Here is a 14,240-nt window from a genome sequence, read left to right on the forward strand (position 1 = left end):
GCAGGTTGGAGTTTTTCTCCTATCAGCTGTGACTCAGTGATGTGATTTCTTGCTCAGGAACTGTGGCCAGAAGGGAGTTTGGAAAGCTTGAGCCTGGGGTGGGGTGGGAATACAGCAGGCACAGTCCCTGGAATATTGACAGGGATGCCTCCAGGGCACCTCCAGCCTCTTGTCCTGGGACCTTAGTGCCCGTGGGGAGGCAGCAGGAAGTGTGGGTGCCCTGTGCCCTCCTCTGTGAAATGAGGTGGCAGCATGTCTTTCACCCCCCAAAGACTGAGCCATTGGGTACTGCTTCCAAATCTCTTAGGTCTTTGGAGACTGAAGGCAGGCTCTCTGGTTTGTGAGTCCTCCCTCTTATTAACCCACTGAGCCCATCAAGACCTTTTCCTTCATGGCTTGCATCATGCGAGCTGCCATTAGTAACGTGCTTCCATGCTTTGCATCCCATCTGAGTATAAACAGTGTGTAGGACCAGCATGACTCATGAGGTGTGGTACAGCCACAGACACAGCAGGGTTCGAGTCCCAATCCTTCCACTTTCCAGCTGTGTGACCTCAGACAAGACATTTCACTTCTCTGGGTCTCCTCCAATACCCCCTCACAGCCCAAATCTCACTATGGAGTTGTCAACACACCCTTCTCACCTTTCATTAAGTCATCAACACAATCCAGTTTAGCTTCTGTCCCCATCTCACCCCTGAAACTACTGTTGAGATCACCAGTGACATCTTTTTTTTTTTTTTTTTTTTTTTTTTTATATGGAACGCTTCACGAATTTGCGTGTCATCCTTGCGCAGGGGCCATGCTAATCTTCTCTGTATCGTTCCAATTTTAGTATATGTGCTGCCGAAGCGAGCACACCAGTGACATCTTTATTGTGTTCGAGTTGTGGAATCAAGGTTGTTTTTTTTTGTTGTTTTTTTTTTTTTTAATTTATCCTGAAATTTGATTTTCACAATAATTTTAAAAACAAAAGCTAAGCAAAACAAATACAGAACAACAATTTTAAGAACTAGTCAGTTTTGCCTCACGGTCAGAAGTGTGGAGTGTGAGGCCGGGCGGGGTGGCTCATACCTATAATCCTAGCACTTTTGGAAGGGCAAGGAGGGAGGATCGCTTAAGGTCAGGAGTTTGAGGCCAGCCAGAGCAAGAGCGAGGCCCCGTCTCCACAAAAAATAGAAAAAATTAACCGGGCATGGTGGCACGTGCCTGTAGTCCCAGCTACTGGGGAGGCTGAGGCAGGAGGATCGCTTGAGTCCAGGAGTTTGAGGTTGCTGTGAGCTAGGCTGACGCTAAGGCACTCTAGCCCGGGCAACAGAGTGAGACTCTGTCTCAAAAAAAAAAAAAAGAAATGTGATGTCAAATCTCCAAAATTCACTTTCCACATATGTAAAATGGACAGAATAATAGAACTTCCTTATAGAATTGTGGTAAGCATAGTAACTCCCATTGAATGTTAGCTGTTATAGTCTCATTAGTATTTACTATATAAATTCACAAGAGAGGATTAAGAAGTCTGTTTTGTTTCCTCCAGTCCACTAAGAGGCGCACTTCCGGGCAGAAGAAAGACGGGCGGAAATAGGCCAAAAGCTGGATTCGGCTTCACCTTCTGGCGGAAGTAGTCCTCCTCCGCAGGTCTTAGCTTAGAAAGAATTCCAAATTTCTACGTAGTCCCAAAGGCAGGTAAGATAAATTTTCAGATTTATTCCTATATGTTAATGTCTAATAAAACGCAGATATTTTCAGCATTTTTTGCAGCATTATTTCTCTTGATTGTCTTTATTTTCTTTGAAGGACCTGGAGCCGGAAGTCTTCGTCTTTTCCCTGCCAGGATCCTAGAGGTTATTCCCATCAGCCCTTGCGCACCACCTTCCGCTCTCTCTTCTTGGCGCTGTCTACGGAGGTAGCAGCCATCTCTTATTCGGTGAGTCTTAATCGTGGGCCATCCGCAATTCTGCGATTTCCATCGGGCCCCTTTACACCTTTCGTGAGGGGGCCTCCTCTTCCGCGAGGTCGCCTCTGTGGGCATTGTCGTTGCCGGCTTGCCGGAACATGTACGGGAATAGCGAAGCCGCCCGGGCGGTGGTGGGGCTTTGCCTCCCAGGGCCGCTTGTCCTCCTACAGAGGCTGTCTGGGGTCAGGTCAGTCGGAGCTACAGAAGGCTTGTTTGATCCCTGGCGGCGCGGGGTGCTAACTGGGGCCAGACTACGGGGTTCCCCAGGGCTGTGGAACGTCCAGAGCTGTCCCGGCTTGACAGCCCCTGATCCGTGGGTCGCTGCCCTCAGGATTGTCTGCCCACGTGTATTTCACTGCTGCATCCGACGCTCCTTCCTCTCCAGTCTCTGGCCCTCGGACTGCCGCTGCGGAACCGCAAAAAAAAAAAAAAAAAAAAAAAAAAAAATTGTGTTGTCCTCTCCTTCAATTGTTAACAGAAATCCTGGTAGTGAGTTAGGATCTCTGGGAATATGAAGATGAAAATGCCCCCTTGCCTTCGAGGATGTCATGGTTCCAGTGGGTACAGTCGCTGTTGATTGTGTGGTTTGTTGAGTACCTACTGTGTGCCAAACAAAAAAAGTAGATTGATGGCTGTGAAGAGAACAAAGAGGGTGCTGCAGTCGGAAAAAAAATAAGTGGCTGGGAGAACTGCATTGAAGCCAGGTATATGCTGATTCTCGAACATCTCCAGGTAGAGCAGTAAGTTTAAGGTTTGCGGCATTTCAGAAGCACGTCATGGTTTTGTGTCTATTTTGAGGGTACTGCAGAGCCGCAGCAACCTAGGGGACTTACAAGTTAACTTTACCGAACGTTCGCTTTGTGACAGGCACTGCGCAAGCATTCAGCATGCAGTGTCATCCATTTTTACAGGTGGGAGAACTACGACTCAGGTTCAAGTAGATTGGCCAAGGCCTGTACAACTAAATGGACTGTGTAGGTGTTGGGACGCTTTGTGGGGTGGGATTTACTGCCCCTTGGCAAGCTCAGAACGTCTTGGGGTTAGTTTTGTTTTAGGTCAGCTGTTGGATTCTTTCTTGGGCTCTGAGTGGGTAAGGTAACCCCTGACCTCCTGGGATCGCGTCTGGAGAGTGGCTAGTATTCTACCAGCTTCGGAAACAGGAGGGAAAGCAAGCCTAGCAGAGGTACCCATTCCATTCCCAGCTTGCTCGGTAGCTGGTGATTGGAAGACACTCTGCAACAAGTGTGCAAGCCCTGGGCAGGAAAGCCGCCTTCCAGGGTTCTTCTTTGACGGGGTCTCCTTCTTTCTTAAAGGCATCATGGCCGCCCTCAGACCCCTCGTGAAGCCCAAGATCGTCAAAAAGAGGACCAAGAAGTTTATCCGGCACCAGTCAGACCGATATGTCAAAATTAAGGTATATGGTCCTGGGCTGGAAATGGGTGTTGGGGTGAAGAGAGGAGTTCCTAACAGGCTGTTGTGTTTCTGACATCACCTAGTTGGAGGATTATCTTTGACAGATGATCTGGTTTGTGGTGGGTGGAAGAGCTCTCCGTAGAAAGCCAGGTCTCCCTGAATGTGCCTTACTGGTACTCAGTCTCTCGATGTATAAATTGAAATTTAAATGGAAAGGGATGCTTGGCTGTTTCAGTGTGCTTGGAGGGCTTTGTATTTGAATCGTGTAGTTCAGGTGGCCTTATGACATCAGGAGAGGGAGATAATCCTTTTTATAGATAAGAAAAGTCAGGTCTTAAGAAAAATGTCTAAACCCATGCTCTTCGTCTTACTATATACATAATCCCTTCACATCCATCAGTATCCCATTTCTCTGTTGCTTAGGAGTGTGAATAGGGGTCTAGGTTCCTAGGGGTTAAAGCCACAAGTTACTGTTTGTCCCCCCAACCACCACCACCAAAAAAGCATATAAAGAAATAGTGAAGGCCAGGCGCGGTGGCTCATGCCTTTAATCCTAGCACTCTGAGAGGCTGAGGCGGGAGGATCGCTTGAGCTCAGGAGTTCAAGACCAGCCTGAACAAAAGGGAGACCCCATCTCTACAGAAAGAAAGAAAAATTAGCTGGCTGTCATCGTGCATACCTGTAGTCTCAGCTACTCGGAGGCTGAGGCAGGAGGATCACTTGAGCCTGGGAGTTTGAGGTTGCTGTGAGCTATGATGATGTCACTGCACTCTGGCTGGGGTGACAGAAACAGACCCTGTAAAAAAAAACAACTCGAAATCGTGAAGTCCCATTACCCAAAGACAACTACTCTTTGGTATATTTGCATGTTGTTTTTTTTTCCCCTCCCCGAAAGGAAGAACTGGCAGTCTGCACAGACACTAACCTACCTGTGTGTTACTTCTTTCAGCGTAACTGGCGGAAACCCAGAGGTATTGACAACAGGGTTCGGAGAAGATTCAAGGGCCAGATCTTGATGCCCAACATCGGTTATGGGAGCAACAAGAAAACAAAGCACATGCTGCCCAGTGGTTTCCGCAAGTTCCTGGTCCACAATGTCAAGGAGCTGGAAGTGTTGCTGATGTGCAACAAGTGAGTTGGGTCCCACCTCTGGGGTCGGGGGTCAGAAGTTTGTGAACGTTTCTGACTGGAATTCCAGATCCTCTGGGATGCTTTGGGGGTTGTACGGTTTCTGAGGAAATCTGAAGTTCTTGCAGGAGTTCAGAGAATGCTCGTTGGGGAATTCAGAATGTTTCCTTTGCTGGAGAGGGGAGAGGTTTTGTCCTCAAGTGTAGAGACCCAAGACAAAAAAGGACTTTGCTTGACACTGCAGTGTCTTTTTGGCAGTGGTTTCCAGGATGTTGCTTTATTTATGAGGGGGTAGGGGGAAGACCAAACATAGCCTCAGACCTTAAAGGGTACTTTATTCTCCACACTGGTAAGGGGTATGTCCAGAATGCCACGGAACAGAGGAGTTGCTACCTGACTCGGGCAGGAGGTCGTCAGAGCCCAGTGTGAACTAGGTGGAGAAAGGGAAGACTTGGCAGGCAGATGCTCACACAGAGGGGTAGCGATGGAAGAGCCTGTGGAGGGTTCACAGAGCATGAGTTCTAGGTGTTTCGAGCAAGTTAGACACTTGGTTACATTGTGTGTAAGAGACTCGGTGATCTCCTTTGGCTAAAACTAGGGCAGTGGAATGAAAAGACTTAAAAGATTTCTCGTGGGAAGTGAGTTAGACACTTGGTATGGGTCTGGATTGGAGGGAATGGTACTTTTTGGTTAAGTAGAGGGCAGTTTATTTTCTTCCCCTCCTGGTAAATGGAAGCCAGAAAGCTGGATTTTCCTAAGAACATGGAGAGAGTGTGACTAGTAATGTTTGTGTATGTGCATGTTGATGAAGACCTTTTATTTACAGTGGGTTATAGACACAATAAAAATGAACAAAACCAGTATTCTGACTTTGTTGCCTTCCAAGACTGGAAATTTAATCAGGTGTTGAAACTGTGGAAACCTCTTTTAGAAGGGATGAATGTAGGGATGAATGGTGGGTGCCCAGACCACAGTAAGTTTTGGCAGTTCATGGGCAATTGAATTGGGAAAGGCAGATACAACTCAGTACCTGTCACGTAGCCACCATGATTAGTAATCATTTGTAGTGCACATGTTGCCAGTTGCCATATATTTTTAGAGCAGCTTAGCGTTTTTAAGCTCCATAGAAGTACTCTGTATCTATGACCTTTGATCTACAGGTTCCAGTTTAGGGCATTTATCCTTAAAGAATTGAAAAGGCAAGGAAACTATAAATCTGGTCATTGCAGCAATAACCAATTGGAAACAACTGAAAATGTAACTAGTGAATGGTGGAGTACCTGATGGACTGCTGTGTGTCCAAAGTGATTGGTGTGTAGCAGTATGGAAAATGGCCAAGTGGGCGGGTGCATTTAAAATGGTGGGTACACTCAGTCCTTACCAAATTAGCAGATAGTAAGGATGAGGGGGTTTTGAAAAAGGAAAACAGATCGAAAAGTGTAATGCAACCTAAGTCTCAAAGAAACATTTTACAATATAGCTGCTTTGAATTTGAGTGGACTTCTATATAAAACAAAAATTCTTTGTCTAGATTTGCACACCTGTCTTGTTAAGGTTATTTTCCTACCGGTTCAAGAACTGTATGCCCATTGTCTCATTTAATCACTCCATACAGTCCTCTCTGTGCTGGAGTTGCTTTAGGGGTGGAATGTCTGTTCTTAACCCACTGTTGGATGGCTTCATAAATCACCTCATTAGGCCAGTCAATTATCAAACTGGGGCATGGTTTAACTGCCTCTTTAAAGTTGCAAGGAATGAGTTAGAACACAACCTAGCGCACCAGTACTCAGGAAATAGGTGTTGCTTCTCTTGAATTGTATCCTCAGCAGTCAAGCTGGGAGCCCTTGGCTTGATTCAGACTGCTGGACTCTGGTCTTGGTCTCTCTGCAGAGAGTTGCAAAACTTTTCAGGGGCAAGGCCAAGGCGAGAGGATCACTCAAGGTCAGGAGTTCGAGACCAGCCTGAGCAAGAGCGAGACCCCGTCTCTACTAAAAATATATAGAAAAAAATTAGCCGGGCATGGTGGTGCATGCCTGTAGTCCCAGCTACTCGGGAGGCTGAGGCAGAAGGATTGCTTGAACCCAGGAGTTTGAGGTTGCTGCGAACTAGGCTGACACCATGGCACTCTACTCAGGGCAACAGAGCAAGACTGTGTCTCAAAAAAAAAAAAAAAAAGACTGAGGGAGGAGGTCCTTTGAACCTGGAGTGTGGGCATGGCTTCACCCTGGCCCCTGTCCATTACTTGCTGTAACTTGGACATTCATGTCCTTGATGGGCCTTGGTTTCCTCATCTGTAAAATGGAGGTAAGACCTGGATTACAAGGCTGCTGTGAGGATTAAATGAGAAGGGACAAGGAGAGTGCTTTGTAAATGAAAGCCTTCTTGTCACTACCAGCGAACACCAGTGCCGTGGAATGGGGAGCTGGGGTTGTGGGGCGGTGCACTGCAGAAGTGACCCCAAACCATTGCCTCCCTGGCGGAATTTTCTCGGTGTGTTTTCAGGACTGTCTTGCTCCTTACCCACTCGCTTGATTCTCTTCCAGATCTTACTGTGCGGAGATTGCTCATAATGTTTCCTCCAAGAACCGCAAAGCCATTGTGGAAAGAGCAGCCCAGCTGGCCATCAGAGTCACCAATCCCAATGCCAGGCTGCGCAGTGAAGAAAATGAATAGACAGTGCATGTGCACATTTTATTTGTGTTTGAATAAAACCATAAAAACTGCCATCTGGTGTTTTCCTTCCTTTTAGTCTTCAGATTCTTTACTAACTTTGACAGCTTGTCACAGAGATTGTTCTTTTGCCTGTTAAAACCCTTTGGAATCTTCCATTTGGGAGGGGTTTGTAAAGAACATTAGATCCTACAACAGGGAACATGGCCTCAGGCACCCAAAACTACTAGTCTTGGTTAGCTCCGTTTGGGGCTGGGGAAGAGGGGAAAGACTTGGCCCTCACGCCAAGGTAGGTTCTGACACACTTGATTGAAGCAGCTTGTCGCTCCCAAGCAATAGGTGGTCTTATCCTCACTTTGTAAAGTTGGGTGAGTTATCCCACGTGGTTCTTGTGAGAATTGAGAAAATGTGCATGGAAACATCCAGATGAATTTATTATGCCCTTAAATTCTTACGGGATTCCTAAATAGCAAACTGTCCCAAAATATACAACAGGATAATGCACAAATTGCTCTTTTATATGATCTGCCTTGGTTATTGGAAGATTGCTCTTTCTCTTATATAATCCCTTTCCCAGTTTCTTCAGGCATAATTTTCCCAAGATGTGGGGTCTTTCTAACTGGTGATAATTAGGCCTCCAGGCTGGCCTTGAATTCCTGGGCTCAAGGGATCCTCCTGCTTCACCCTCCTGAGTAGCTGGGACTACAGGCACGTGCCACTATGCCCAGCTGTTTTTTTAAGAGAGGGTCTCACTATGTTGCCCAGGCTGGAGTACTTCAAATTATCATGACTAAGTTCCCTTTTTTGAACTCCTGACCTCAAGCAATCCTCCCGCCTCGGCCTCCCAGAATGTTAGGATTACAGGCGTGAGCCACTGCACCCAGCCGTAAGTTCCCTTTTTAACTATAGCCCTAAACCTTAAGACAGTAACAACCTGAATTTAGCATCATCGTTTTAATTATAAGGTTGTGATTCTACTTTTCCATTAATGGTATTAAGTGGTAGTACAGGTCACAAGGGATGTGGTGTATGGTATTTGTTAGTAACAAGACTGAAGTGTTTACAGGATGTTTCTCCCTAACCATCCTGGTCAACCCAGCAGGAATGCTGTGCTGGCCACAGTAGCAAAACTGGGCGTGCTGGTCGCGACTGGACTTAAGTCTAGTCATTGCATCAGATAAACATCTTACAGGCTGTCTTGTTCAAAACCTAGTCTTTAATTGTGGAGTGAATTGGTCATTTTCAGGATTTCTTTAAATTGTCTTAGAGGTATATTGAAGATCGTGGTCTAGTTATTGGGGATAGGAATTATGTAGAGAAGATGGTAAATTTAGTATCTATTCTTTATTACCCTGGAATATCACAAAAAACCCTTTGGCCTGTCACTTGTATTTCTGTGTCTTCAATACTAAAAACTAAAAATGACATTTGAGACCTTTCTCAGGAGAAACCAACTGGTTAAGCCTGAGTGGTCACATAAAAGGTTTCATTTCCCAATTTACTAGTGTCTTTTCTGCTTTTAGATTTTAATATGCCTTATTTAACTCCATATATCCAAATTATCATTTTGAGATCTTAATATAAAAACTGAGATGTTTTATATTTTTTTCTACTCAGTGTTTGAAATCCAGTGCAATTTTTATACATAATAATATATCTCAAGTGCTCAATTGCCATATATGGGCAGAGCACTTTTAGATTTATTGTGTTTTCTCTTTTACATTCCAATTTACTATTAATAGTATTTCGAAATTAAACATTAGGTCCAAGCCTGTCCAGTTCCCTACCCCATCTGTTCTCCCTGCAAAAAAACCCCTTAACATCTTTCGAATTTCTGATTCATCACTGCCAATTAGAAATGAAACTTTTTTTTTTTTTTTTTTTTTTGACAGTCTCGCTCTGTTGCCCAGGCTAGAGTGCCGTGGCATTAGCCTAGCTCACAGCAACCTTAAACTACTGGGCTTAAGCAATCCTCCTGCCTCAGCTTCCCGAGTAGCTGGGACTATAGACATGTGCCACCATGCCCAGCTAATTATTTTTCTATATATATTTTTAGCTGTCCAGATCATTTCTTTCTATTTTTAGTAGAGACGGGGGTCTCGCTCTTGCTCAGGGTGGTCTTGAACTCCTGAGCTCAAACGGTCCTCCCGCCTTGGCCTCCCAGAGTGTTAGGATTACAGGCGTGAGCCACCGCACCCGGCCAGAAATGAAGCATTTTGATTTTTAAAATGTGCATAACTCAAGTATCTGAGGCTTTTTGAGATGCCCAGCCAGGGCCCTAACTTCTGGCATTGCAGGGTCCAGATCAAACGCAGTGAAGAAATGGGAGTAGGGGTGGTGTCTGCTGCCTCCTAACCTCTCACAGCTGTCACAGCCTATCTCTAAGCACTAGTTTGTGAAGCAGGGACTCCCCTGTTTAAAGGAACCAGACTATGGAGGGGTACAGTGTGAAGAGTCACTGGGAAATTCTCCGTTTCTTTGGATGACTGTCCTGAGTTAAAGGGCCCAACTGTTGGCAGCCTCCCAGCTTGGGCTGGGGGCCTGTGAGTGTGGGTCCTGGGGGAAGGCACTGTAAGCCCTGACCAGGCGCAGGAGGGCCCCCAGTGAGATGACGGAAGGGCAAAAGTAGAAGCCTAAGGCCTGTGATGGTGGGAGAGTGAGGCCTCGGGCTTGGCCGGCTCCTTTTGGGGCCCACCTGGGCACTGGGGGAGGACTAGCTGAGCTCCATCGAGTCCATGCTGGGGGCTGAAGCAGAATCCTTCTGGATGCTTTCAAAGAGGGTGGCAAGTTCAGGGTTGGATCGGATTTGGGAAGAGAAGTCGGCCATGATGGGGCTTTTCCCCACCTCCGGGATGGTCAGCAGGGCGGCCACCGCCCTCATCGCAGAGCGCTTCAGTTCATCTTGCTTCTCAAACTCCTGCTTCACAGAACCAGCTTTGACCTAAAGTGGGAAACAATGAGAGAAGCGGCTGTCCTTTGTTGAGCCTGGCCTGCACCCGCACGTCCTCACTGCCCTCTGTGGTCTCCCCCACCCGCAATCCCAGCCCGCACCTCCCCTGCTCCAAGGTCTCCAGAGCTATTTCTTCAACTCCGCCTGGGGGCTTTCACACTGGCTGGTGGCTTCTTTGCCTTCCAATCAGCGTCATGTTGCCTGAGGGACTTCTGCCCAGACAATCTAAATAGCTCACTTTTATTTTGGTTAAAGGCCAGTGGTGGCTCACACCTGTAATCCCAGCACTTTGGGAGGCCAAGCTGGAGGATTGCTCGAAGCCAGGAGTTCAAGACCAGCCTGAGCAACACAGTGAGCCCTTATCTCAACAAAAAATAGAAAAATTAGCCAGGCATGGTGGCATGCACTGGAAAATTGCTTGAACTCAGGAGTTCAAAGCTGCAGTGAGATATGATCATGCCACTGTGCTCCAGCCCAGGTGACAGAGAAAGACCTTGTCTCTAAAAAAATAATAATACAATTTTTATAATAATTTTTTATAATAAAAAATAATTTGATAGAGACAAGTACTGCACTCGCTTGGTTATCTCCTCCCATGGACAGCAGAGACCAGCCTATACTTACTGTGCATAAAAGCGGATCTTGGTACCATGAACTAGACTGAATGAGTGGAGAGTGGCCGTCTTCTAGCAGCCTCTTCCCACACTCACGTCCCTGCCCTGCAAGCCCTTCTACAGATGGAGCTGCAGAGTAAACATCCCAAACTGCTCCTGTGGCTCTGCCCCCAAGAGCTGTACTTCGGGTAATCACTTCTGTGGGTCTCCTTTCCCTGTCTGCTTTCCCTGTCCCTTTCCCAGGGCTGCTATGAGAATTAAATGACTGAACACAGGTCCATACTCTCTTCTCTGAAACCCTCGGGGCTAGATGTGCTTTGGAATCCAGCATTCCAAAAGCATTATGTTATTAGAAAGGTAAGACTGTGCAGATAACATTAATACCCTGTATTCAATACATTAATATTTCCCCCATAAATGTATGCAAAATATATAAGTATTGTCAGTAGTACAGTGGCCCTTGGTATCCGAGGGGGATGGGTGCCAGGACTCCCGAGGATGCCAAAATCTGTGGCTGCTCAAATCCCTGATGTAAAATGGCACAGTATTTGCACATAACCGAGGCACAGCCTCCTACATATTTTAAATCATCTCTAGATTACTTATAGTCCCTAATACAGGGTAAATGCTATGGAAATAGTTGTTAGTGTATTGTTTTATTTGAATTTTTAATTGTTGTATTATTTTTTATTGCTTTTTTCCCCAAGTATGTTCAATCTGCAGTTGATGCTGCAGATGGGGAAGCCACAGACATGGAGGGCCAGCTAGCTAATAAAAGGGAATTGAAGATCATTGCCTCGTGCCAGTTCACATCAAGTTTTGTTGTCAAACAAGTTACTAAAACGTTTTGGTTTTCAGAGGTTGGTAGGTTTCAGAATCATATAAGTGCCCAGTGCCAAGCAGCATCCTCTGTGCGGCTAGATGCAGTGGCTTTTGTGGGACCTCAGAATAAAGCTTCTCAAACAATGGTGAACTGGCACCTCTTGTGTTATCCTGGATAGAGCTGGAGCCCATTCTACCAAGTGAAGTATCCCAAGAATGGGAAAACAAGCACCACATGTACTCACCATCAAAGTGGTTTTAACCGATCAACACTTCAGTGCACATATAGTAGTAACATTCATTGGGTGTCGGGCAGATGGGAGAGGGGAGGAGGGGATCGGTATACACACCCCTAAGGGGTGCGGTGCACACCGTCTGGGGCATGGGCACGCTTGGAGCCTTGACTCAGGTGGGGCAGGGGCAATATATGTAACCTAAACATTTGTACCCCCATAATATGCTGAAATTAAAAAAAAAAGAAAAATCGCAGCTCAAAAAAAAAAGAATAAAGCTTCTCTTGCCATGCTGGCTGACTGCAAGAACATTCTGATGCCGCAACACCACTTACAGCTTCCCTCTTGTGAACTGGGACTTTTCTCGATGCCATACAGCTCAAAGAAAACTAGAAATGATTTGGCCACTGAGACTGTCAAGACTTCAGTGGCTCTGCAGAATCATCGGGGTTTTTGGATTGACTCGATACTAAGCATATGTTAAAAATTTAGACTTACAAGGCAGGTTTCTATTAATAAATTACCAATTTTAATGTTTTACACAAATAAGATTTCATTCTTTTTGCAGAAAAGGTTTTACTACTGGAAAGTCACCACTCTGTGGGTATCTCTTCTCTTTAAGCTCCAATCTAAAATACTCTGCCCTCTTTTTGGTTAATCCCTTGCAAAACCCAAATTCGTTCTTTCATTCACTAGGTGTTTGCTGGGTACCCCCTGGTGTGCCGGGCTCTGTTCCCAACACTGCAGCTTTCCCCGAGACACTGAGCCTCGGACCCCTGGCCCAGACCTGCAAGGCACTCCACTCTAGCAGGACTTTGCCTTAGAGCAGCCAACCACAAGAGTCTGACCCAGCTTTCCAGCCAGGCTGTGAGCAGATTGAGAGTAGGGAAGCTATCGTGTTCAAAAATCCTGAGTACCTTGGACAAGGTCTGGCACCCAGGAAGTGTTTAACAAATGAAAGAAACAGAGCTGGGTTCGAATCCAGCTCTGCAATTTACGAGCTGTGTAGCCTTGGCCAATAAGAACCTCCTGGAGCCTCTGTTCCTCCGTGTATACCACGGTAAGAATAAGAAGTACTTTACGGAGTGAAGAGAATGATTAAATGAAGCTCTTCCCACAGCCCCGGCACTACACGGGGTTCTCAGCGAGCGGTAACTGAATGACCTGCAGAGGACCCAGCAGGTGCTCCGGGGCCTGGGCAAGGGGCTTACCTTGGTGGTGCAGGTGGCCCTGAGTGGCTCAATAAGTCGGTCCACCCTCTGCAGGACAGGCGCAGGACACAGGGTAGCCAGCCGAGCAAGCATGAGGAAGGTCAGCATCTGCCCAGAAGGAAGGAGACAGAGATCTCGGTCAGATGGCGCAGGAGCAAAAGGAGCAGGCTGGCCCGTGGGAGGAGCAGAGGCTCCGCCCACCAACCCACGGCAGAGTCCCACCAGGGCCCTGTCTGACTGCCTCCCTGTCCGGGCCTCAGTTTCCTCATGTGTAAAACGTGAATGGTAATACTTTCTCTGCCAACTACGCCTGGCTGATCTGAGGAGGACGGGGTAAGAGGCATGGAGGTGGGGTGGAGGGTGGTTCTCAAGCTCGGAGGCCCACGGGTCAGCGACTGGAGAGGGCCAGCTGCGGACTGCTGGGCCCAGTGGACTGTGGTTGCGTGGCAATGTGGGGATGTGGCCCAGGGCCACTGGATTGTTTTCAAAAGAAACCATGATTTTCATGTAAAATCTCTCCATTTTTAAACGTTGGCACCTGATTTCAAAACAAAACAAAACAAAAACTGTGAGCCAACAACTAAACTCAGCTTGAAAATGGGTCAAGTCCCCACAGAGGATCCTCACACAGCATAAAGGGTAGTTGTCTGAAATCCACGTGTCCTACCCATCCCCACCGGCCCTGCCCCGACCCCTGCACCCCACGGCAAAGGAGGAGGCTGCGCCCACAGCAGCAAGGAGCCTGGTGCTGGGCTTCACGAGCCATGGCTCCCGGCTCCTCCCCTTCCCAACTGTGCCCTCGAAAACGTGCAAGCAACTTAAGCGCGGAATGGTGACCTCGACGGAAATGGGGATTCCTGCAGCCGTGAAATGTGACGGTGAGCACTGATACATACTGACAAGGAAAGAACAACGTTCAGTAACCGTAAGGTAAGAGATCGGGGGCAAAGCGGCACAGGTAGTGTGCTCTCCTCTTTGTAAAACATCTCACACACTCACCGCCAAGGCTCTGAGAGCAGGAACCCTGCCCGCCATGCCGACCCCGGGTGCTGGCGCTCATCAGTGTGCCTAACTGGCGAGGGTGTGTGCACCAACCCAGGAAACACTGCGGTTTACTACAGGTCTCTCTAGGTGGAGGGAAGTTTTGGGGTGATTGTTGTTTACGTCTATTTGCTTTCATCTTGTGTGAATTGTTTAAAACAAGCAGGTATTACTTTTGATTACTTTGTATTGGTTTTTCATCAT

At 47.0% G+C, this 14,240-nt stretch overlaps 2 protein-coding genes and 2 non-coding genes across 5 annotated transcripts in view; 2 read left to right on the plus strand and 2 right to left on the minus strand.

The window, feature by feature from the left end:
* Positions 1-752: 752 nt before the first annotated feature.
* On the minus strand, positions 753-859 carry LOC138393336 (U6 spliceosomal RNA). Its single transcript, XR_011235157.1, has one exon. It is a non-coding gene; the product is annotated as a U6 spliceosomal RNA (small nuclear RNA).
* Positions 860-1,865: 1,006 nt separating this feature from the next.
* RPL32 (ribosomal protein L32) lies at positions 1,866-7,238 on the plus strand. The gene is made up of 4 exons (XM_069484409.1): positions 1,866-1,924; positions 3,268-3,368; positions 4,317-4,498; positions 7,039-7,238. Exons 2-4 carry the CDS (start codon positions 3,273-3,275, stop codon positions 7,166-7,168), a joined length of 408 nt encoding a protein of 135 aa, XP_069340510.1. The 5' UTR covers positions 1,866-1,924; positions 3,268-3,272; the 3' UTR covers positions 7,169-7,238.
* Positions 3,059-3,198, plus strand: LOC138393307 (small nucleolar RNA SNORA7). Its single transcript, XR_011235133.1, has one exon. It is a non-coding gene; the product is annotated as a small nucleolar RNA SNORA7 (small nucleolar RNA).
* Positions 7,239-9,693: 2,455 nt separating the features above from the next.
* Positions 9,694-14,240, minus strand: part of CAND2 (cullin associated and neddylation dissociated 2 (putative)) — a 30,990-nt gene continuing 26,443 nt past the window's right edge. For both annotated transcript variants that reach the window (XM_069484412.1, XM_069484411.1), the window contains 2 exons: positions 12,996-13,103; positions 9,694-10,106 (listed from right to left, as the gene is read on the minus strand). In XM_069484412.1, coding sequence (XP_069340513.1) covers positions 9,879-10,106; positions 12,996-13,103 — 336 coding nt within the window. In that variant the 3' untranslated portion in view covers positions 9,694-9,878. The remainder of the gene's footprint in view (positions 10,107-12,995; positions 13,104-14,240) is intronic.

This window comes from Eulemur rufifrons, chromosome 10, assembly GCF_041146395.1.
Source record: "Eulemur rufifrons isolate Redbay chromosome 10, OSU_ERuf_1, whole genome shotgun sequence".
In the NCBI taxonomy this organism is placed as follows: Eukaryota; Metazoa; Chordata; class Mammalia; order Primates; family Lemuridae; genus Eulemur; species Eulemur rufifrons.

Bases quoted from the DNA above. Each gene is read 5' to 3' on its own strand.
- RPL32 (XM_069484409.1), top strand. From the start codon at position 3,273: ATGGCCGCCCTCAGACCCCTCGTGAAGCCCAAGATCGTCAAAAAGAGG. The intron at 3,369-4,316 runs GTATATGGTCCT...TACTTCTTTCAG, and splicing joins ACCGATATGTCAAAATTAAG to CGTAACTGGCGGAAACCCAG. The intron at 4,499-7,038 runs GTGAGTTGGGTC...ATTCTCTTCCAG, and splicing joins GTGTTGCTGATGTGCAACAA to ATCTTACTGTGCGGAGATTG.